Below are 22,866 nucleotides of genomic sequence, written 5' to 3'. Positions count from 1 at the left end.
ACTGCCCAGGCTTGTGACTCCATTATCTCTAGATAGAGATGGATGCCAACAACACCTTCACTGACAGCTCAACAATTAACAATTTTAAATTTAAAAAATGTTAGCGAACACAAAGCTAAGGTCACTTAACAATATCCAGTGTCTTCACATTCTGTGTTAACTCCAAAGCTGGTGGCATTGTCGCTTACTAACCCCACCCGCTGTACAAAAAAACCCTTATACTTAAAAGGCCGGAAAACTCATCAGACTCTTTCCCCAGCTGTCTCTCTCATTATTTTGATTTACTGTCAGAGCTCTATCTAGGCATTGTTTGTTTTCAACGCCCAGCTACAAGCCTGGCTCTTAAATGAGAGTCTGTTGGTTGCAGGTTCTCATTTATGTTAGCCATGAAGCTCGCCAGTCACTCTCAGCCTGCTTCAGCCTACCTCACAGGCTTGTGAGTGTCTAGGAATGGAGAGGGAAGGCCTCTGGTGTCCCAACGAGTAACAAGCAGCACCTCTTTAAGCACTGCGGTTTGCCTCTTTCATTCTGAAATCCACTCCAGTTGGGGGCTCCTCCTGAGGCGGAGGGGGGGGGAGAACCATAGGAGTAGGGCCATTAGTCCATCTAGACCAGTATTGCCTACACTGACTAGCAGCTGCTCCCCCAACCTCTCATAGCTGGAGGTACCCGGTGACTCAACCTGGGGGCCTTTTGCAAGGAAAGCAGCGCTCTCCCATGCAGCCGCGAGCTGTAGTAGACCGGCTCTTTTGAGAAGCAAGGCGGCTCGGCTGCGGGACGTGGCGGGTCTCTGCAGGGGAAGGAAAGGAAGAAAACGCGGGGTCCTCCAGGCATCCGTCCAAGAAGGAGCGCCTGCCTCTGGTTTAAACCTCGCTCATCAAAGGAGCTGCAAGTCCAGCCGGGGCCGCGCGCGCTTTCCTGAGCGGGAAAACAAGCACCGGGTAAAGTCTGAGAGGCGCCCTCCCTGCTCTCAGAATGACGGGATGATTTGACGCCCTCTAAAGGACAAGACGGCGGGAAAGAGATCCGGGGAATCCACCTCCCACTGAACTGAGCTGGGGGCGGGGGGGACTTCATTGGAAAGAGGATCGCAGCTTCCTCGAAAGGAGCCTTTGACATTGAAGCTTGCTGCTGGCAGGGTGGGCTTTTTGCGGTCGCCCCAATTTTGGGCGCAAGTGCCCGGTGGTTTCGCCCCCAACCCCCGTGAAGATGCGGCTTGGGGCGCGCGCGCGCGTTTCCACCTGACTCCATCGTCTCCTCCCCGCCCGGAGCGTTGCAGTGAGAAAGGGAGAGTCTCCCGCTCGTTTGCCGCTGTTTCTCTCCACGTGTCCGCCGCCAGAGGCAGCGGCGGGTGGCTGTGACTGTGTGAGCAAGTCTGGCGGGATGGTGGCGAGGTGCTGCGGCCGCCGAGCCATGGTGGTGGTGCCTCCCGGCGCTCTCTGCCTGGGCGCGGCGCTCAGCGGGCTCTTCAGCTTCGGCTTCTTAGCCGCGGCCCTGGGCACCGATTACTGGTACCTGGTGAGCGTGGACTCGGCCAACAGCAGCGCTTGGGACGCCGAGCAGCTGAGTTCCCACTCCGGGCTCTGGCGCCTCTGCGAAGGTAGGGCTGCGGCGGCGGGCTCGCTTTATATCTCGGGTTCGCTGCGGGAACAGCCCGCGCTTCCCTTGGACATTGGGATCCGGAGAGGAGGGTGCTCTTTCTGGGATCCAAAGTGGATCCCGTCGGGGGTCGAGCGCCCCCCACCCCACAAAAAAAAAAAACCTATACACGAGCCGGTTTCAGTAGTCGTGAAAAAACTTTCTGCTAACAGACGAATAGCCGTCGGGTCACAAGATGAATCGCTTGGTGGTGAGTAGTTGTGGCAGCCAGCAACCCTCTGCCCTACTCAGCCTCCTGGGGACGTCTTGATTCTGCTTCACCCGTTTGTTTAGGAAGATAGGATTGCTAGTCTGTCTTGGTCAGTATTGTCAACACTGGCTGGCAGCAGTTCTCGAGGTTTTCTCACCGAGTTCTCTCACCGTTGTCCCTGGAGATGTCGTGGATTGATCCTGGGACCATCTGCATGCAAAACAGGTGCTCTGACTGCCCTTTCCCAAGCCCCTGCTCCTACCCACCTGGGTTATCCCGACGCTCACCTGCAACTAGCTGTACTCCCTGGTTTGTGTATACATTGGGGGGGGGGGGAGGGATCCCAGTGCCTTATAATCGCAGTATCCTGGTACAGGTATAAGGTTAAGGCCAGCTGGAATTGTTCCATCCCCTTTTGCTGGCAAATCGAAGAATTCCAGCCATCCCGGTTGTGCTTTAACCTCCACGGATTACCACGCATTTATAACTTTCTGTGCTGCGGCCGAGGGTGGGGGAAGAGATTAAAGGAGGAGGAGTCTGAGAAAGAACTGGATTGGAGCCAAGAATCTGCCCTACTGGAGAGAAAGGAGGGCTGGGGTGTCAGAGAGTGGGGAAGCAGAGGCGCCGGCAGTGCTTGCTTCTGTTCTTCTCGGCTCAGAAGAGAGACCCGATTGAACTTCCATCAAATACCTGTATAAGAAATGTCAGCATGTCAAAGGAACGCATCGAATGTTCGCTTTCACACTCTGGTGCCCAGCAGGAGTTTTGACACCCCTGGGTGTTGCACCTCTGGGTTCCCGTGGATATGCCCCCCTGCTAAATCACAGTGGGAGGGGGGGAGTTGAGCCTGCTGCTGTCCTTTGAGCTGTGCTCTCTCGGAGGTCGCTCCCACGCCACCTGTTTATTGAGCAGCCATCCTGATCTGTTTGCCGGAGTCCTTGAGTCAAGCCGTTGTTATTCCACATTTTCCAGTGCATGGATGTAGCCGGGGGGCGGGGCAGCTGCCCTCCCCCCAAATCAAGTAAATAAATAAAAATACTTAACTGACCAACTGCGTCGCTGATAACTCGGTTCTTGCCCCCCCCATAAAGCCCGCACCCCAATAAATCCTGGCTACTCCCATGTTCCAGTGTGTCCTACCCCCCTCCACACACTTTCCTTGTCGCAAAAGGTCAGTTTTGCGGGAACTATAGTTCGTTAATGGGGCTGGGAATTGTGGCTTCATAGGGGGAAAGTAAAGTTCCTGGGATTCTTTTGCAGGTGTGTGTGTGTCATGTGCTTTAAATGTATGGTGCTGATTTGCACTAAAATTGCACAGGCTGAATTGGTTGGCATGTGATTTGAATCCGACCCACAAATAGCAACAGTCTAGAAGTACATTTACAACCATACAGCTGAGGTTGGAATTTTCTTCTCTGTCAAGTTCAATTTCTGTCATTCTCAAGCTGTTTGGTTCTGGGATTTTGGAACTTTTTGGGTCAGCGGAATCCTCTGCTGTGCATGAACACCAGTTTGCCCTATTGGGAGGAAAGGGTGGGCCCAAAGTCCTCCAGACCTTTAGAGCAAGGGCTCCCAAACAATGGTCTGTGAGATTCATTCAGGTGGCCCATTCATACTGGTTTTTGACTGCATCCTTATTGCCTCTTTTTCTTATACTGTAGGCATTTTATTGTATTGCAACCTGAACTCGTAGACATAGAAGAAGCAATATTTTTTTAAAAACCAATTAAAATTGAAAACCACACAGCACGACACATTGCAATTGCTTAAAAATAATTATGTGCTGTGCGAAGACCATCAGAAATTTTCAAGTTGCTAGTTCCGCCCCACACCTGAAGAGTGCACCTCTGGGGCCTCACCTGCCACTTCCTAGCCCACGTTCTTACTCCTCCATTGCCAAAAGTGATAATTCAGGTAACTTGGATGGCTACAAAACAAGAGAGGGGAATGAAAGAGCTACTATGGCAATGTCATAGGGAGAATTGAGTGTGAGGCAGGTCAGCCAGCTGTTTCGATTTGCTCACCCAGTGGAGACTGGTCCTTTAGGGCAAATGGGCCCCAGCAACATCAGTCTTCCCCCAGACAGCACCACACCTTTTTTACTTACAGGCAGTCCAGGGGATGGTACTGGCTTTCAGCTTCCTCCTCGTTGTCGTCCTCGTCCTCGTCCTCCTCCTCTTCCTCCTAAGTCTTAGCATTGTCCTTGGAGAACTCAGCAGGAAAGAGGATGGGGCAAAAACTAGAATTAGTTGATTTTGTCATTGGATCTCGCTGCCTACTGCCCTACCCATGCCAATGGGCACCAGCCACCACTGTGCTCTCCCACCACCCCATCTTATTGCCAAGAAAGGCTCTGGGCTTGATAAGAGGAGTCCCATGGTAATCAGCACCCATGCCAGCATTGCCTGCCTCAACCCAGTTAGCTGCACCTGTCTGTTCAAGGTCCCAGGCATATGTGTTGGAGATGTAAAATTTCCTGTCTAGGTTAGCAATGCTGAAGGTGGGAGGCAGCATTTTGGAATGGCAAACTCTGTGGCTGGATCTCTGACCATCCTTTGATGCTGTTCCTCTCCTTGTCACTCCCCCCAAGGACAGAACCCCTGCACGCCTCTGATAGACCGGTTCGGCACAGAGAGCTGGCAAGTTCCCGCATCGCTCCAGCATCTTATATGTGAGTAGGCAGCCTAATGTGGGCTCAGCCTTTTGGATGGTGGTGGGAATCTCTGTATAGCAAGATGGAGTTTGGAAGTGTGTTCTCGGGGTGGGGGTGGCATGATGAAGTTGGATAATTTTGGACCCTGGACTTTGTGGCTATATGGGGGGCCTTTTTAGATGGCTGTGTGTGCGTTGCCACATTGACTGATGTAGGGATGGCCACCAAATTGGACAGCTTTAAAGAGGATTAGACAAACCCATGGATGATAAGGCTGTTAATAGTCATTAGCAATGATGGTAATGTTCCGTCCACTGTCAAAGGCCATATGCCTCTGAAAACCCAGCTGCTGGGAATCACAAGTGGTTAAGTGCCCTGTTGCACTTGTGGCCTTCTCATAAGCATCTGCTTATCCACAGTGAGAATAGGATACTGGGACTAGAAGGCCTTTTTGCCCGATCCAGTAGGGTTCAGTCATGAAGCACAAAATTAACCTATATATTCTCCGTTCCCATCGCTATTCCACGCTCTACAACTGCTCCATGTTAGAGCAAAGCAAACAAATTAAAAAGGAACGCAAACACTCTCCAACTCCAATTTAAGAAAATACACTCTGAGCATATACAGCTTCACATTTTAAACTCACTTGGGTCAGGGGACCATCTTGGCTACAGGGATGATACAGAGCTTGCATTTGCTAAACACATTTAAGTGGGAATGAATCCCGTTCTGTGGTAGAAATGGATCACATATTTTTTAAAAGAAAAAATAATAAAATTAGTATCTGTAACCCTGTACATGCCTGGTCAGCTAACTCTTGGCTATAAAATATTTTTAATGATGATAAAAAGTAGCAGCAGCAGCAGCAAGAAAGGATGTTGTGGTGGCCAGGATGAGCCCCAGCTGGCCCAGGGCCTGTTTGCTGCCATCATCTGCCACTCTTAAGAGTGGTCATTTGGGGGGCACCTCGAGTTGCACCACTGTTGTCGAGGCTCAGAGTGTGTTCACTTTGCCACCTTAGTGGTCAGTGAAGCTGGTCCCCCTTTCCCCTTCATCTTTACCCTAGGCAAAAGTGTCCACACCTTGGCCATAGACCAATTAGGCAGAGTTTAAGGACTTTAATCTGTGTGAAGGCGGTTTGAGAAACAGCTGCATCCGACAGTGGTGTTTTATAACGGGATTAATGCTTGTTTTAGATGATGTGTGAATGTGGATTAAATACCCAGCACTGGAAAAGCAGTAGGTGCACAGTAAGCAGGAGTGTGAACCCAGCCTATGTTGCTGGAGGCTCTTCTGTAAATCAGATTATGGTTGATGATGAGCACTGTTCTGGACATGCAAGCAGGGCGATTTGTTTCTTGAAATAAAAACGTCACAGGGAGGAAACATAAAGGTGGTGGGCTCTCCTTCACCAGAGGCTTTTAAAAAGCTGAAGCTGGATGAACACCTATCAGGGATGCTGTAGCACTAGAGTCCCTGGATTGCCCGGGGGTTGAACCCAATGACCTCTGGGGTCATCTGTAAGGCTGCATTCACCTATCCTCCAGTACACCATCCTGCTTCCCCCCTCCACTGGATGCCCCCCTCTTCTGTCTCTCTGCCAGCCATGCATCGAGCCTTTGTGGTCCTTCTGCCTCTCAGCCTCGTCTTGATCGTCTTTGGCTGGATCTGTGGGGTCATCGGTTCCTTGGTCCAGAGCTCCCAGCTTTTGCTCTTCACAGGCTGCTATTTTCTGCTGGGTGGTGAGTGACAACTATATCTTTGGAACGGGGGGACCAAGTTTTCTTTCTTTACCAGTCTCTCTCCCCACCCCCCACCCCGCCCAACATGGCAAAATGTCATTAAACACTTGCTCTCAGGGAATACTAGGTGGATTCTGTCTTAGCGCTGTCAGGTCACAGCTGCCCCTTGGTGAGACCAATGCAACAGTGAAGGTGCAAACGAGTGTGCTGTGGTCTTGGTGCCACAGGAACCACATATTGTCTGATCGTCGACTCCTGACCTTGAAGGCAGGAAAAAGCAGGACTCTTGACTGTTCAGGACAGCAGAGGAGCCTACCCAGAATCCTTTGCAGAAGGGATGGTTGGACCTGATGGTTTCCAACTCTTGTCAGCCCCCATCCACTAAGATGGGAACTGAAGTCCAAGTGCACCTGGAGGGCCACAGGTCCTTCATCTCTGCTTTGCAAGCGCCGGGGATTAGCACTTGATCCAAGCTGGCTTACACTGGGACAAGGGAAGTTATTTAGCTGGGGGAACCGCTCTCCTTGCAGGCCCCAGGTGGGCATGGGTGGTCTGGAGGTCAAGTAGATACAAAAGCTAATCTGTACTTGCTATCTCTACTTGCCACTTGTTTGAGAACTGACTGCAGACCGGATTCCTGATGATGTTTTATTGTTAACACAGCTCTGTCTTACAAGACACGTGGAGGTTGGGGAACCCTAGCTCAGTGGTAGGACAAATGAGGGTGTCCCAGATTCAGCCACTGGCCTCTCCCATTAAAAGGGTCAGGTGATGTGAAAGTAGTAGAGGTTTAGCATCAAGAGTTGTCCTTCTCCTAGAGGGGCCTTCTCGGTAGTAGAACACCCTCCCACCAGATATCAAGGAAATAAACAACTGTCTGACTTTTAAAAGACATCTGAAGGCAACCCTGTTTAGGGAAGTTTTTTTTTAATGTTTGATGTTTTATTGTGTTTTTAATATTCCTGATGGGAGCTGCCCAGAGTGGCTGGGGAAGCCCAGCCAGATGGATGGGGTATAAATAATAATAATAATAATTATTATTATTATTATTATGGCTACCTTCCCAGGTTAACAAGCCAAATCTGCATATAGATTCAATCCCACCCCACTAAAAAAATGAGAATACTGTATCATTCAATATTATTTGGAGCACCCATCATATGAATAAATCCAGCTATTTTAATTGTGATGATGATTCACAACAATAATATTTACCCTACTGCCTATGACTAAGTAATGCTCCTTTCAGTTATCATGGTTAGGAGCAGCATGGCATGAGCCCTGGTCGGAGGCAGTGTCTGCTACAGGACTGGCACTGACCCATCCCCTTTCCCCCTCCCCCCCCCCAGCACTGCTGACCCTGTCGGGGACCAGCACCTACATCTGCTACTCCAGCGCAGCCTTCGCCGAGACAGTGCGCATGTTTGACCAGCAGCGCTTTGAGCACGTCCGCATCGCCTTTGGCTGGTCCCTGGCCCTTGCCTGGCTCTCTTTTGGCACCGAGGGGTTGGCCGGCATCCTGCTTCTCCTGGCTGCTTGGGGGCTCCGCCTGAAGCCGGATGCCTGTGCGGTGATCATCTGATGCAGAGACCCGGCATTGTCAGGGCTGTGACATGACCCCACTCTGCTCGATTGGCCTTCTTGGGGTGAAAATTCCACCGCTGCCGATCCCCCTCTTGTTGTGCAGCCACAACACGTAACCTGCATGGACCGCAAGGTGTTACGAAGCCAGTGGGAAGATCTCCTTGTGGGTGTGCCAGGCTGAGGGATGCATGTGGAAGGGGTGAGGGACCCCAGTCGATAAGGTGCAGTGGTTGCCATCCTTACATGCTGGGTCCATTACTCAACTCTTGGTGTGCAAGCAGAGCTGAGGAAGGGAAACAGCAAATGCCTTTTTCCTCACCCAAGGGTAGGAGGCCTGTGTGACCCACCCATATGTTTCTGGACTCCAGTTTCCATCAGCATGGCCAATGGGCCTGGGGTGATGGGAGTTGTAGTCCAGCAACATCTGGACTAGCTCCCCATCCCTGTCCTAACTCAACAACTGAAGGATCCATGGCTCCTTCTCCCTGTTTCTTGGTATGCATAGCTGATGCTCCTTCCCTTCCAAGCATGCCCATCTGCTTGTCCTCCTCGATGCATCTGGGGCCTCTTGAATTAAAAGGGCTCCGGTAGGAAGAGGTGCCATTTATTTAGTCAAAGGATTTCTACCCTTCTCCTACAGCCAGAAAAATGCTCCCAGGGCAGCTTACAGAAATCAGTAGTAAGGCAGTCCTTGCCCTCAGGTTTATAATCGAAAAGACGTGGCACACAAGGAAAAAGGGAATGGGAGGGAGGAGGAAAAATAAAAAAGCAAGCTCAGGCTCCTTTTCTTAAAGCTACAGTTCTTAGCTGGCAGGTATCCTTTAGCCTGAACAGAACAGGAGCAGAGCATCTCTGGGAAACAAAGCTCCCTACCCATTCCCTCAGGATGCAGGAAGGCTGTGGGGTGTGTGGAAGCCATGTTGGGACTGTGCCAGGCATAGCTGTCAACTTTCCCCTTTTTTTGCAGGAAATTCCCTTATTCCAGCGCCGTTTCCCATTGCAAAAAAAGGGAAAGCTGACAGCTCTGGTGCCAGGCCATGAAGTGATGCAGCTCCTTTGGTCTGGCAACAGAATCTGTTGGCTGCCAGAGCCACTCCTGGAAACGGGCAGGCTCTCCCACTGCTGTTCCCCCATAGCAGGTGGCTTGGGAAGCTGAAGCCCGCTTCTCTCCTATGTAGAGCCAGATAGGGCTAGAGCCATGTGGGAAACGTTTTTAGCTAGGCCAGGCCTGACCAATCACAGTCTTGCCTTCTCAGCACGCCCTGGCTTGTTTCAGGCTGGCGTCCTGAGCACCAATTCCGGCCCGCCAGGCTGGCTTCAGGGTATGCTGGCGCCTTGCTGCTCCCACTTGCCCAGGACGAAGCGCCACTTGCCCTCAGCCAGCTGCGTGTCTTGGAGGGAGACGTCGCAGTGCCAGACGGCGCGCAGGCCACGCTCGCCCCACGGGAAGAGCCTCACGCTGACGGCTTGGCCTGTGGCGGCCACCTCCTCCGCACTCACGGCCTCCATCAGCTCACACAGCTTGGCAGGGGTCAGCCCAGGAGCCGAGACGGTTGCCATGACGATGTTGGTCTCCACGGTGGCGGGGTTTACGGAGCAGAGAGGCGAGCCCAGGGCAAAGGCGCCTGTAACGGGAAAACACTTTTGAGGTTTTATAAATGGCAAACGGGGGATAAGTTACCCAACCACAGGATGAATGGGTGGGTGTAGGAGAGTAGGAAATAACAGGGAGGGCTGGCCTGCTGAAATCTGAACTGAGAGCTGACCCCAGCATAGGAGGAGCTGGAGAAATCTACCCCCCGAGCCTTGGCTCAAGGTGGCACCCTGTGTCAGCGAAGGGGTGGTGAGCCTCGATCGCTCGGCAGAGGTTAGGCGTTCTCAATCCCTCCTTCGGCCTCACGGAACAGGCACCTTGGGCAAAGCGCCTGGCATTGTGATGATCCCTCTTCAGCGTCTCTTCCACACGGCTCAATCCAACCAGGCCAGCGGCTGCCAGGACCCCTGCCTGGCGCATCCCGCCTCCGAGGAGCTTCCGCACGCGCCAGGCTTCGGCGACCAGCTCTCCGCTTCCAACAAGAAGTGCCCCGGCTGGTGCTCCCACACCCTGTGTCACCGAAAAGAGGAAAAAGAAGGGGTTAACCATTGTGGAGGCTGCGGAGAATCCCGAACCCCTCCTGCGTGGAGAAGCTCTTGCACTGCCCCTTCCACTAGCCTCTACCTAGCTGTGTTCGAATCCTGCTGCAAAGTTCTGCTGCAAATCCAAGGACGGATTGCAGAGGTTGCCAGGGAAGGACTGCAGTTCTGCTTTGCATGTGGATGGTTTCAGGCTCAATCTCCAGGTAAGGCTGGGAGGGACCCCTTTCTGGAACCCTGGGGAGCAGCTGCCAGTCAGTGTAGGCAATACTGAGCTGGATGGAGCAGCGGTCTGGCTCAGCTTCCTAAGTCCCCACAGTTAGGTGAGCCTCGCAGGTACTGTGCTTGCACTCTTCCCCGAAATCCACCCTGTTCAGAGTCACAGTAGAAACAGCCTACCTTAGAGAGGCACAGGGAGATGGAGTTGCAGTGCTGCGAGATATGAGCCGGCGGCACTCCCAAGGCCACGGCAGCGTTAAGCACCCTGGCGCCATCCATGTGAACCCGCAGCCCGTATCTCTGGGCCAACTGGTGCACCTGTGTAGAGAATGGAGCTCAACCAACAACTTAAAGCAGGCTTCCTCAACCTCGGCCCTCCAGATGTTTTTTTGGCCTACAACTCCCATGATCCCTAGCTAGCAGGACCAGTGGTCAGGGATGCTGGGAATTGTAGTCTCAAAACATCCAGAGGGCCAAGGTTGAGAAAGCCTGACTTTCAAGGCTTGCGACAGGCAGAGGGGAAGACGTCCCAGAGCTGCTGGCCTTTCTTAGGGGCGTTGCAGGTTCCGCTTTATGTGGAACTCTGACTCTAGGGGCCTCATGAGAAGACAGTCTTGGGTTACTGCTGGTAGGCAGGCTCCTAGGATCAGTGTCCTTGAGCCCAGCCAAGGGGTGCTAAGTTGGGGGTCTTCCTTTATCATCATCACTTCCTCTAATAAACTTGGGTGGTTCAGTGCCTGGCAGTTTCAAATAGTTTTTTTTAAGCAAGGAGCTCTTCCCCCCCCAAAATAGGGTCGATACATATCTAGAGATACCCTCCCTAAGTACAGAGGTATGACTAAAACCTCCCAAAATGGCCTGACAAGGACCTATTAATTTCCAGGGCTTTTTACCAAATGTAGATGTGCCAGCACAAGGGTGACAGTGTAGGTGGGAGAAGGAAACGTGATAAGGGTGAGGAAGCCAATAGTAAGCATCCTGGAAGTGTGGATTAAGGTGAAAAGTGGGGGTGGGGAACCCTCCACCCTCCACTACACATGCATGCATTTTGGGTGGAATGGGGATACACTGCAACATTTATTTATTTTTTAAAAAAACAAGTTTTATTTATTGTATAAATAAACACAACTATTAAAAATATTGATAAATAAATACAAACGCTGAAAGTACTTAAATGAATAAAATTTTATTCCTGCTACTACAGCCGCTATTGCTCACGATACCCACGACAACGAAAAGGATACTGAATTTCACAGAATCGTAGGATTGAAAGGGGATCACCTAGCCTCCAGCCCCCTGCAATGCGGGAACACGCAGCTGTCCCATATGGGGATCGAACCTGCAACCTTGGCATCGTCAGCACCACGCTCTAACCTGCTGAGCTATCCAGGCTCTCCCAATCAGTTGGGTTGAACGACTCATGGTACTCACCTCCTGCAGGTACTTAAGGGGCAGCACCCTTCCCCCGGCCGAGCTGTGCGTGTTCTCGAGGCAAATGAGCTCAGGGCGGGGGTGGTACTGGCTTTGGTGGGCCCGCTGGATCTTCTGCTCCAGTTCATCCAGACTGATGGTCCCGTTGGGCAGGTCCTGTAATGCCTCTGAATGGATCCCCGCCACCTGGGTGAGAACCAAGTGGGTGGGTGGCCTCAGGCGAAGCCTGTGCATGGTAAATGCCTCATGCCGATAAAAGCTTTTACATTAACTTTGATGCTGTTTATGGTGAATGTAAATATGCGGTACCCAGCTTTGTTGAAAACCAAGCTCTTTAGGGAAAGGCACAAGCACATATGCAACCACTCTGAATGAGCCACGGCACCTGTTTGTGATTGTGAAGCCATCTGGTCTTGTAGGGAACAGACACTTTAGAACCTTTGAGAAGGCAAACTGTGATTGGCCAGGAAAAATCCTGATGCTGCAGGCACGACTTCCAGATCAAGCAAAACGAAAGCTGCAGTTCTGTCCCCATTGAACAAGGCGGGGCTTAATTCAGAGCAAACAAGCCTAGCCTTGCACGATAAGGCAGAGATGTTGTGTATGGGCTGCGAGGTGGGCAGGAGACTGATGGGGGGAGCTGACAGGAGGCAGAGGCAAGTGCTGCCAATAAATCTTTTGGAAAGTTAGGAGGACTGGAGCTTGGGATTATTTAAATGGATTAATACACAGTAGTAGTAGTTTTGGAGGCGCAAGCAACCTCATCCCAAAAATGTTGCTTTGCAGTTTTAGTGTTGTGCTATTCTTATGTAGGGGGACGTGGGTGGCACAGTGGGTTAAACCACAGAGCCTAGGGATTGCTGATCAGCAGGTCGGCAGTTCGAATCCCCGCAACGGGGTGAGCTCCTGTGCTCGGTCCCAGCTCCTGCCCACCTAGCAGTTTGAAAGCACGTCAAAAGTGCAAGTAGATAAATAGGTACCGCTCCGACGGGAAAGCAAACGGCGTTTCCATGCGCTGCTCTGGTTCGCCAGAAGTGGCTTTGTCATGCTGGCCACATGACCCGGAAGCTGTATGCCGGCTCCCTCAGCCAGTAACGCGAGATGAGCGCCGCAACCCCAGAGTCGGATACGACTGAACCTCATGGTCAGAGGTCCCTTTACCTTTACTTTATTCTTATGTAAAGGCAGAAGACATAGCATGTTAGTCTTGCGCCTAGGTTCTAAAATGCATTAAATATATTTAAGTCCTGCTGCGGTCATTGGGACCACTGGTTCAGGATCTGAGTGCCAGAGACACACAGCAATCCATGCTAAAGCATATGGAAGAACAAAAAATGGCAACCTGCTGATATTGTAGAAAGTATTAGAATCCACAAGGCAGCTTCCTGTAAATACTGATTCATGCAAGGACCGCAAATAGCTTTCTACTCACAAGGGGGAAATCCCTTGGTTGGATCAATTGAATTCAAAACCCATGCACTGGCATTGCAGCAATGGAAGCGTTGCAAAATATAACAAAGGGACAAATCACTAAGGCATCTGTCGGTGGGTGGCGGAGCATGAGGAGTCAATAAATGCCCCATACCTAGAAGGAATCAACATCACCTAGCTTAATCTCCTGTGCCCAGGGTTCCAGCTCCTTCTAAATTACCAGCAGAGAAAATCCAGGGCTCTAAGAATAAGACACGGCGTGCTTATAATCTCCAATTCTCAACAGTGGATCAGTGAGTTCGTTTCAAAAGCTTAGTGGAAAAGACTGTTCTGAGAAGGCATACCATGCAAGCATTCCGGGGGGGGGGGGGTCAGCTAAAGAAAAATACATCATAGGAGGTAACAAGGCAAATCATTAGAACGAAAGGGGAAGACAATTTCCTATTTGGTTCTTTAGTAGTGGAACAATCTTCACACAATGTTATTTTGAGCTGAGCACAGAGAAACTTGTGCATGAAGTCAGGAACTGTTACTATCCAAGGAGAGGAGGGTGCAGTTTGTACTAATGGCCACTAGAGGGAAGCACATCACCAGGCTTCTCGCTCCTCTGGCCAAGGTTTGATTTGAGTAAAGCCTTGGACAGCTGCGTCCCCACGACCCCTTTGTGAGATTGTGACCATAGTTGCCTTGGCAGCTGTAAGTACATGACCTTTGCCGTGTCTCTGGTTCCTCATTTTTGAGATGGAATATGGGTAGAAAGAAGCACCATGAGCATCACTTACCTGTGCAATCCCTCCTTGCTCAAACACATGGATGTGGGACTCCCTCCCAAGCAGGAGCTGCGCCCCTCGCCTGTGGCAGTGGCACATGACTATGGTAAGAGAGGACAAGGGTGAGAACTGGGGAGAGTATAGTGGTGGGTGGGGGGAAGCACAGAGTCAGAGGGCAAGAGAAAATGAGGATGAATCTGTCACAGTTATCTTCTCCACAAATATCAAATAATGTAGAGTTGGAAGGGACCCTCAGGGACATTCTAGTCCAACCCCTTGCAATTCAGGAATATGCAGCTGTCCCATACGGTGATCGAACCTGCAACCTTAGCAATTATCAGCACGATGCTCTAACCAAGTCAGCTAACCAGGTTGCCTGCTTTGCTGCTGCTTTCATCACTGCTAGGAGATCCCTGAGCTGAAGCAATCAGTAATGCTTATTCCCATCTCTCCAGCACTTTTTAAGAGTGCAGCAGTTAGGAGCTCTCATCTCACAGTCAGAAATGTTTTGCCTAGTAATTCTAAGGCTAGAGAAAGCCTCTTAGGCAGGGGGTTGAGGGTGTATGTTTTTGTTGTACATTGATGGCACTGTACTGCCATCAATGCTGGTAACCCTGCGGCCCTCCAGAAGGTGTTGAACTACAACTCCCACCACCCCTGGCCCACTGGCTCAAGGTGGTGGTGTAGTACAGTACGCGGTTCTCCTCCTTTATTTCATCCTAACAACAACCATGCGAGGTAGGTTAGGCTAAGAGGAGGTGACTGGCCCAAGGCCACCCAGTGAGATTCATGACTGAGTGGGGATTTGAACCCTGGTCTCCCAGGTCATGGTCCAATACTCTTAACCGTTATGCCACACTGGGAGTCTTGCAACATTTAGAGGGCCACAAAGTCCCCGCCACTGATTTTATAAATAATAACTGAAATAATAAAAACAGAACTAGAACAATTCCCAAAATGAAACTCTCTCTCCTGGTTGCTTCATTCAGGGGTAGGTAGGGCTATTCGTGTGTTTTTTAATGACTGAGTCTTAGCGTATAGCCCTTACGAGAGGACTTTGTTGTTGTTCAGTCGTTCAGTTGTGTCCGACTCTTCGTGACCCCATGCACCAGAGCAAGCCAGGCACCCCTATCCTCCACTGCCTCCCGCAGTTTGGCCAAAACTCATGCCAGTCACACAAGAGGACTTACATAATAATAAAACAGAGGGCATTAAAGTTATAGGCAGAGCACATATGTATTTATATGCCTGGTGTAAATAAGGGCTCTGATCCAGTGGAGGCATCTGCCAATGGGAGAAGAGGGGATCACCACGGCACCGCCCCCAACCAATCAACTCCAAAGATTTGGGGGACCTTCCAGAACAGGATGGAAGGTGGTACGAGGGGCTGCAGGGGGAATCAGCTCCGATTGCTTCTTATGAGACTTACCAGCAATGAGGTTTGCCATGGTGGCTGTGGGAACAAACAAAGCCCCTTCCATTCCAAGGAGATCAGCCACTACTCTCTGCAGCTCTGAAGGGGGAAATAAAAACACAAGGACAAGAAGAAGCCACCCCCAAGTTTCAGATAGTGCATGGGGTGGGTGGGTTTGATGTCAGAAGTTCACAACTGTGAGCCTGTTCACAAAATCACCCCCCCCAAAAAAAAAAAATATTTGAGCCAGTAATATAAGCAAAACATAAATGGACTGAATATTATTACAAGTTCCTTTCAGACAAGTTTGGGGCAATTTACATAGGGGTAGTCTCTTAAAAACAATAGCATAATGGCCTGTGACACTTCAAAGGCTAACAATTTTATTATGGCAGAAGCATTTGCAGACTAGGCAAGTTAAAATCACAAGTGGAGTTTAGATTAATTCTTCATGGAGACAGACACCCAGCAGCCAACACTGCCCCTTGGAGCCACAGGAAACTATATATTATAATAAACATAATCCAGGTGTAGAGCCTGTCTTTCCATAAAATGTTCAGGGCGGCTCTTTCCACCTGCTCCCCTTCAAATGCAACGTTTTCCCTGGAAGGTATTGTCTTTTTATGTTGTGAATCGCCCTGTGATCTTTGGATGAAGGGCAGTATACCAGTTTAATAATAAGAATAAATAACAAAAATAAATATCTGACGTTCACAATGGCATTGCTTTTCACAGGCTGGGTCTTGAAAACAAGCAGCCTTGCTCCACAGCATTAGGCATAGCCGTACCCTAGCCTGTGGCAGCATGGAGCCGTTTAGAGAGCCTTACTGCCCCGGGGATGCCGCTTTTCACCCACACTCACCATTGACCGTGGGGTCCTCCCCGTAGTCATCATCCCCCACCTCTGCCTGGGCCATAGCTTGCCTCATCTCAGGGCTCGGCTGAGTCACTGTGTCACTGCGCAGATCCACCACGTGGCACTCAGTGTCTGCTGGGCGACTGGCATGGTAACTATGCTCGCCCACTCTTGGAGCAGGGAAAAGGGAAGAAGCCGGCTGCTTGGGCCACCAAGGTAGACTGGCACAATGTTGTCCAGTGATTGACTGGCTGTACGTCCTTAACAGGATCCTCATAAGCCAAGGTGACCTGAGGCTGGCACTAAGAGGCTGGTGTGTAGAGCTTGGGTGGGCTAAGCTGCTGCAAAAGGTCTGACACGGACCCTTTTGCGTGGGGTGGCTCAGAAGGGTGCCAACACCCTGGTACCAACAGCGTGGTAGGGCCTGGCAAGCACCAAGTCCCTGGCACGGATCCCAAGGTCTGAGTTGATCCATGCAGGCTTTAGATATCCGGCAGCGGTAAACGTGCCCAGAGGGCACCAGGGTGGTGCCCACGCCCCGCCATCTACGAGAAAACCGAGACAGAATAGCCCCTGGCTGCTTGCACCAACCAATGGGCTGGTAGGAGTAGCTGCTGAACCCAGGGCAACCAGCCTTGCAGCTGGTCGGCGCATAAGCTTCCCCGCCTTGGCTGGTGGCAGGCGGAGTAGCGGGAGCCCAGCAGGAGCAGACGCGGGCATGGAGCTCCTTGCAGAGGAGGGCACGACCTCCTCGCCTGGCCATTTCTCCCCCGGTCTGCAGCGCCGGCACCAGCGACATCGCCGCTTCTTCCGCCCAGCAACACCAACTGGGCAGAGTCCTCCAAAGGATCACGCTCTTCCCCTAAGGAGCCAGACTACAACTCCCAGCATGCTTCAGGCGCCGGGATTTCTCTCCGCCCTGTTCCCACAGCGTTTTGGGAGTTGTAGTCCCGGTGCGGACTACAGCAGGGGCGCCGGGATCTCTCTTAGCCCCGTTCCGGTGGCGTTTTGGGAGTTGTAGTCCCGGTGGAAGTTATAGTCTGGTTTAGAAATGGCATGGCAGCGTGTTTAGGGTGGGGGAGGAAAGAAACTGCATTTGTGAGAAGCCATAGGACGGACCGTTCCAGTTTAGGTGGAGGGAAAGGGTGGTCCTGCTCCTCCTCTCCCGCCCTCCAGCCAACCCAACCCTTTCCTCCCCTCGGCGACGCCATCAGGAAAGTGGTAGCGGGCGAACCACGTTCTCTCCTTCTCCCCCACATAGATAGAACCATACATTTGTAGAGTTGGAAGGGACCACAAGGATGCTCTGGTCCAATCCCCTGCAATGCAGGAATCTTTTGCTCGACGTGATGCTCGAACTCATGACGCTGAGATTAAGAGTCTTATGCTCTCTCTCCCAAATGAGCTACCGCAGGGCCACTACCTTTAAGGCACCGGTCATTCAACTTTCCCTCGCGCAGGAGGAGCGACATCCCCCCCCCCTCTTCCCCTGAGCGTTCATTGGCGGTTCTGGGCAGGCTGAGTAGCGTCATCCGCACACTGGTGACGTATTCTGATTGGAGCCAATGGCAGGCTTTCCGGAAGTATCTCCCTCCTCAGGCACGCTGGGTGTTGTAGTCCGTCCATGTCCCTTATCTCTATAGTAACAGCGTACGCATGTTTCCTTCCTCCACCACCTGCCTTTGGGCGTCTGGCGCAGCCGAGGCAATGGAACATTGTCGTCGTCCCCCCCCGCCCTCTAGAGTGGCAAGCCTGGGGTTTTAAAAGAAGAAATGTTACCAAAAAGGCACGCAGCCAGTTGCGCTCCTGTTTAGACTCCTGACAGGCTGCAGTTAACCTGGCTGGGAGTATGCCTAATAATCTAATTGAACCCAGTAGGGTTCACTTCCAGGTAGGCATGCGTAGGGTGACACTGAAAATCAATAATGGACTTTTTGGAATTCGCATTGTTTTTACAGAGGCAACTCCCCACCCCAGCCCTAACTTCCCCAAATCCCATCAAGTCAGAAATCATGCCACCAATGGAACAAAGCATTCATCTGAGGCACGGATTATGGTGAGTGTTCATAATTTTTAAACAGCCTGCCCAAACGACCATAAAACCCTTATTGCATCAATGACCCCAGACTTGATGGGACCTGTGTCCTGCATATTAAAACGAACAAGAATATTGGTCTCCTTGCATTGCTCTTTCTTTTCATTTCTGCCCGGGTGCCTCACAGACAGGCAGAGATGGAATCTGTATCTTTGTAGCCAGAGATAGAATCATAATATTGTTCACCTGCCCCATCACACATTTGCATTATGCGCAGCAGGACTTCAAACCTGTGGAAAAATCTTGCACAGGTTTCATAATTACTTTTAAACCCATTGAAGTCAGTAGGAGGAAAATTTCTTGCACCAGGGTCAAAGCTGGTGTAACGTTGCACTGTTGATGGGGTATGTGGCCATGGATGGATAAGACAGAGAATGGAATAAGTGGGCCGCCTGCAACTCCACAGAGAAATGGCTGAATAATTGCATGGGCTTTGTTTCAACTGGAGATGAGGTGAGGCTACGCATGTCACTGAAGTTTAATTACTCTGCTTTCTGTGATGTTGTTCAGTCGTTCAGTCGTGTCCAACTCTTCGTGACCTCATGGACCAGAGCACGCCTATCCTTCACTGCCTCTTGCACCTTTCTGTGATACTGGGGTATTATTCCAGTCTCCTCCTTCAGTCAATCCTCATATTCCTGGCTATGGCCTTCTCCTGTCCATGGCTGAGACACTGCCAGTGGTTAGTCTGCCAAATGTTTATTGGAAAAGTATCCACAGGCTTGCCTCATTGCTGGATGAGAGGCTAGTTTGGCCCATTTTGCGAGAAAAAAGATGTGTGTACGTATATGTTTAAAATGCTCCCCCAGCCGCTACCAGGAAGGAAGTCAGAGATATGAACTCTGTTGCTGGGAAGATTGGTCCAATCTCGCTTGTAGTGACAAGCCTTCACGGCAGAGCTGACCCCAACTCCCAGCGTAACTGCATAAAACGTGTTTTATGAGCTCCATAAACCTCCTCCTCTTTGTGGTTGACGCATGATGCCTTGTTCTTGAGATCTATAGGCCGTTTGGAACCGGGACAAGATCAACACAATGCAAATGGATGTAGATCAGCTCTCCCCGCAGAATCCAGGCTGCCCCTCTTATTTACCTGCCCTGTCCAGTGCCTTGGCTTGCCTGTCTGTACGGTAAGACTCCCCTGGGGCGGGTCAACGATATTAGCATACAACCACACATGTGTACATCGGGTACTTTTCTGTGTCTTCCTGCACCCTTGAAAAGCACACACTTTGGCACAAAGAATGACTCTTTGCTGCTACTGCTCTCTTGCCCGCCTTGTACCATGGAGCCCTATAAAGTCAGTGAATGAACCATAAACAACCCATCCTACAGCTACATCTCACCCCGTGGCAAGGGCCAGATGTTAACAGTCATGCTTTATTTATTGCTTTTATTTCCTCCCAGTTCCAGTAAGTTGTCCTCCTGCCCAAGTGGCTCATGATTAGGCAGCAAGAGGCCTCTAATCTTGCCGATCTGATTTACTGTCACTGAGAATAGCCACTTCCCGTTACTGGGCCAGCAGGCTTGGGAACACAGTCAGCACTGCTGAACCACAGACCTATCCCACCCTACTTGTACCTTCTTTCCTGGTAACTTCACCAGCCAGTAAATGTTGGCTGGGCAAGGCAAAGAGAAGGGCCTGGGGAGAAAAGGTGTGCCAGCACCTGGGTGAGTGGCAGTGAAAGGGGAGGGAGAGGGAGAGGGAGGCTTAAAAAGGCAGGGGGTGACCAGTAAGGCAGTAAACTGCATAGGATTACAAGATCCAATACAAGGTGGGAAACAGCATACCCTCCAATATTTCTCCAGTAAAAATAGGGACTTACTATTCAATATTGTTGTTATTATTATTTATACCCCGCCCATCTTACTGGGTTGCCCTAGCCACTCTGGGCAGCTTCCAACATATATAAAAACATAATAAAACATGAAACATTTAAAAATGTCCCTATACAGGGCTGCCTTCAGATTATCTTCTAAAGGTTGCACTTAACTTCTTGGCTTGGGGGGGGGTCGCACCATCCCCATACCCTCCAACATTTCTCCAATGAAAATAGGGGTGTCCTAAAGGAAAGCGGGACATTCCGGGATCAAATCGGAAACCAGGACAGCTTCTGTAAATCCGGGACTGTCCCTGGAAAATAGGGACACTTGGAGGGTCTGATGCAGGGGGCAGGACAGGGTACAAGGTATGCTGGCAGCAGCACACAGTCCAGTCTCACTCACCACTTTCCGGCTGTTCCAAACCACCAGGGATGTGTACACACCATACATTTAAAGTTCATGACTTCCCCCGAAGAATTCTGGAAACTGTAGTTTGTAAAGGGTGCTGGAAATTGTAGCTTTGCAAGGGGTAAGCTACATTTCCCAGGATTCTTATGGGAAAAGTCATGTGCTTTACAGGTATGGTGTGTACACAGCCTAAGTGTCTCCCATGCACTCATGAAAAGCTTTTTGGGAGTAAGCAAGGGTGCCTGAGGTCCTGCTCCCACTTTGCAACAGGAGAGAAGGTTGCCCATCAGCAACTCAACCCACATCTCTTCCTCAGAACGAGAGCAAAGCCACACAGACCCCTGCGAAGGTGCAGAGGCTTTCTAGGGTCTGTCCTCACATTCATTACGAGTCTTTCCAGGCAACAACCTATTTATTGAGCATTCATCCTGATTTGATTGCAGGCCGATTAGATGATGCAGGCTAGTTAACAAGCATTCAATCTGATTTGTTTGTGAGGAAGTTAGATGATGTTGCATCAAAGCATGTGTTATTCTTCATGTTCCTTATCGCAGAAGGTCTGATCTTTTGGGGAAGCGGGTTTGTTGTGCATGATTTCTCTATCAGCTCTAATTGGGCAACCTGAATCTGCCAGTGTGAGATTGAATCCCACCCCAAAATAGTGACAGTCTGGACGTGCCCTAAATTAATATAGGGATAGAGTGGGTGATGGGACGCGGGTGGTGCTGTTGGTTAAACCACAGAGCCTAGGGCTTGCAGGTCAGAAGGTCGGCAGTTCGAATCCGCGCAACGGGGTGAGCTCCCGTTGCTCGGTCCCTGCTCCTGCCAACCTAGCAGTTTGAAAGCACGTCAAAGTGCAAGTAGATAAATAGGTACCACTCCGGCGGGAAGATAAATGGTGTTTCCATGTGCTGCTCTGGTTCGCCAGAAGCGGCTTAGTCATGCTGGCCACACGACCCAGAAAAATTGTCTGTGGACAAATGCTGGCTCCCTCGGCCAGTAATGCGAGATGAGCGCCGCAACCCCAGAGTCGTTCATGACTGGACCTAATGGTCAGGGGTCCTTTTACCTTTACGGTGGGTGATGGCTTTTCCACCTTCTCTGAAGTAAACCTAGGACCAGAGGAACAAAAAGTACTTTGCACACTTTGTCTGGCTTTCTTGACAGAAGTTATTGTGAGCTGACTGGCAGAACAAGGTCTTTCATCTTGCGTTTGGACTCTTGTAGATTCCAGCCCTTTCCAAATACATCCCAAATACATGTAGTGTAGGGTTTAGAGCGTCAGATTAGGGTTAAGGAAACACAGGTTCAAATTGTCATTCAGACATACAGTTCACCGAGTGACCATACGGCTAATTATCCATTCTTACTCTGGCCTACCTCATAGGGTTGTTGTGAGAATAAAATATAGGGTTGAGTAATTTAGAGAACCATGTACACTGCTTAATGTAGGATTAAAAACATGCAAGAAGGATCTGATTTTGCCTTTAAGGCATAGGATAAAGCTGTGCTAAATATAATGAATGATTTTATCTGAGGCTTTCCCCCAGTGTTTAAGGTGTTACCTTACTGGAAAGAACAACTTGTTGTGCAGTCTGGGTGTGTGCATGTTAATTCCATTTGTGTGTGTTTCCCACTTGTATTGTAGTAGATTGTTCACCTTTTGTCTTGTGATAAGGAAGTTGCAATTCCTGAGCAAAGTACATTATTTTTATTCCGGGAAACATACAGTACAAGGGCTCCTATCTTCTGTAGATAGGAGGGTGTGTATTGAGATTGCACAAGTATCACACACACTGCAGCTATTATGTACCTGTATAACTGGTGACAACACAATTTCTCACCTCTGCTCCTTTCCATTTAATTAGTTGCTCAGCCAAACCATGTTAAGAATCATTTTAGCATTTGGAGGTGAGAAGGAAGCATTCTTTCAATTAGGTCTCCTAAGGCACTCTCAGCCATTAGACCATCTGGTGTTAAATTCATGGAGGACAGATCTAGTGACGACTGTAAGCCACAATAGCTAAATGGAACCTCCTTGATCAGAGGCAGTGTACCTCTGGGCAGCAACTGCTGGGGTGGGACAAACAACAGCTGATGACTACATGCCTTGCTTGTGGGCTTCCCAAAAACATGCGGCTGAAACAGGATGCTGGGCTAGCAAGGCACTCTCGTGCTTCCAGTGGGTGCACGTCCCAATGCTCCAGTGCTGAAGTGCAGCACAGAAGGGCTTCCTTGTTGCCATCGTTATGGGAGCTTTTTATATATGACCATTATGTGCACACTTAGAATTACAGAATCATAGACTTGTAGTGTTGGAAGGGACAATGAGGATCATCTAGGTATCTTTCACCCTTATTCAAATGTACATCCCTCTATCTATCTATCTATCTATCTATCTATCTATCTATCTAAAGAGCGAACACCTGCAGAGTTATATCCCCCAAAGGAAAAGCTC

The 22,866-nt window shown here is 50.3% G+C and overlaps 2 protein-coding genes across 2 annotated transcripts; one reads left to right on the top strand and one right to left on the bottom strand.

Annotated features, from left to right (window-relative positions):
- Positions 1–1,408: 1,408 nt before the first annotated feature.
- Positions 1,409–7,831, top strand: TMEM235 (transmembrane protein 235). The gene is made up of 4 exons (XM_033139062.1): positions 1,409–1,600; positions 4,440–4,520; positions 6,107–6,244; positions 7,594–7,831. Exons 1-4 carry the CDS (start codon positions 1,414–1,416, stop codon positions 7,824–7,826), a joined length of 639 nt encoding a protein of 212 aa, XP_032994953.1. The 5' UTR covers positions 1,409–1,413; the 3' UTR covers positions 7,827–7,831.
- Positions 7,832–8,856: 1,025 nt separating this feature from the next.
- Positions 8,857–16,916, bottom strand: LOC117040930 (probable low-specificity L-threonine aldolase 2). The gene is made up of 7 exons (XM_033139061.1): positions 16,089–16,916; positions 15,242–15,325; positions 13,825–13,913; positions 11,612–11,797; positions 10,361–10,498; positions 9,740–9,932; positions 8,857–9,453 (listed from the first exon to the last, which is right to left on the bottom strand). The coding sequence occupies exons 1-7, from the start codon at positions 16,879–16,881 to the stop codon at positions 9,146–9,148; spliced, it is 1,791 nt and encodes a 596-aa protein (XP_032994952.1). The 5' UTR covers positions 16,882–16,916; the 3' UTR covers positions 8,857–9,145.
- Between the last annotated feature and the right edge of the window lie 5,950 nt (positions 16,917–22,866).

Source organism: Lacerta agilis, chromosome 2 (assembly GCF_009819535.1).
Source record: "Lacerta agilis isolate rLacAgi1 chromosome 2, rLacAgi1.pri, whole genome shotgun sequence".
In the NCBI taxonomy this organism is placed as follows: domain Eukaryota; kingdom Metazoa; phylum Chordata; class Lepidosauria; order Squamata; family Lacertidae; genus Lacerta; species Lacerta agilis.
This window is presented reverse-complemented; position numbering and strand designations above follow the sequence as displayed.

Bases quoted from the DNA above. Each gene is read 5' to 3' on its own strand.
- LOC117040930 (XM_033139061.1), bottom strand. From the start codon at position 16,881: ATGTCGCTGGTGCCGGCGCTGCAGACCGGGGGAGAAATGGCCAGGCGA. The intron at 10,499-11,611 runs GTGAGTACCATG...TTCTCTACACAG, and splicing joins CCCTTAAGTACCTGCAGGAG to GTGCACCAGTTGGCCCAGAG. The intron at 9,454-9,739 runs GTGCCTGTTCCG...TTCCCGTTACAG, and splicing joins TGCCAGGCGCTTTGCCCAAG to GCGCCTTTGCCCTGGGCTCG.
- TMEM235 (XM_033139062.1), top strand. From the start codon at position 1,414: ATGGTGGTGGTGCCTCCCGGCGCTCTCTGCCTGGGCGCGGCGCTCAGC. The intron at 4,521-6,106 runs GTGAGTAGGCAG...TCTCTCTGCCAG, and splicing joins ATCGCTCCAGCATCTTATAT to CCATGCATCGAGCCTTTGTG. The intron at 6,245-7,593 runs GTGAGTGACAAC...CCCCCCCCCCAG, and splicing joins CTGCTATTTTCTGCTGGGTG to CACTGCTGACCCTGTCGGGG.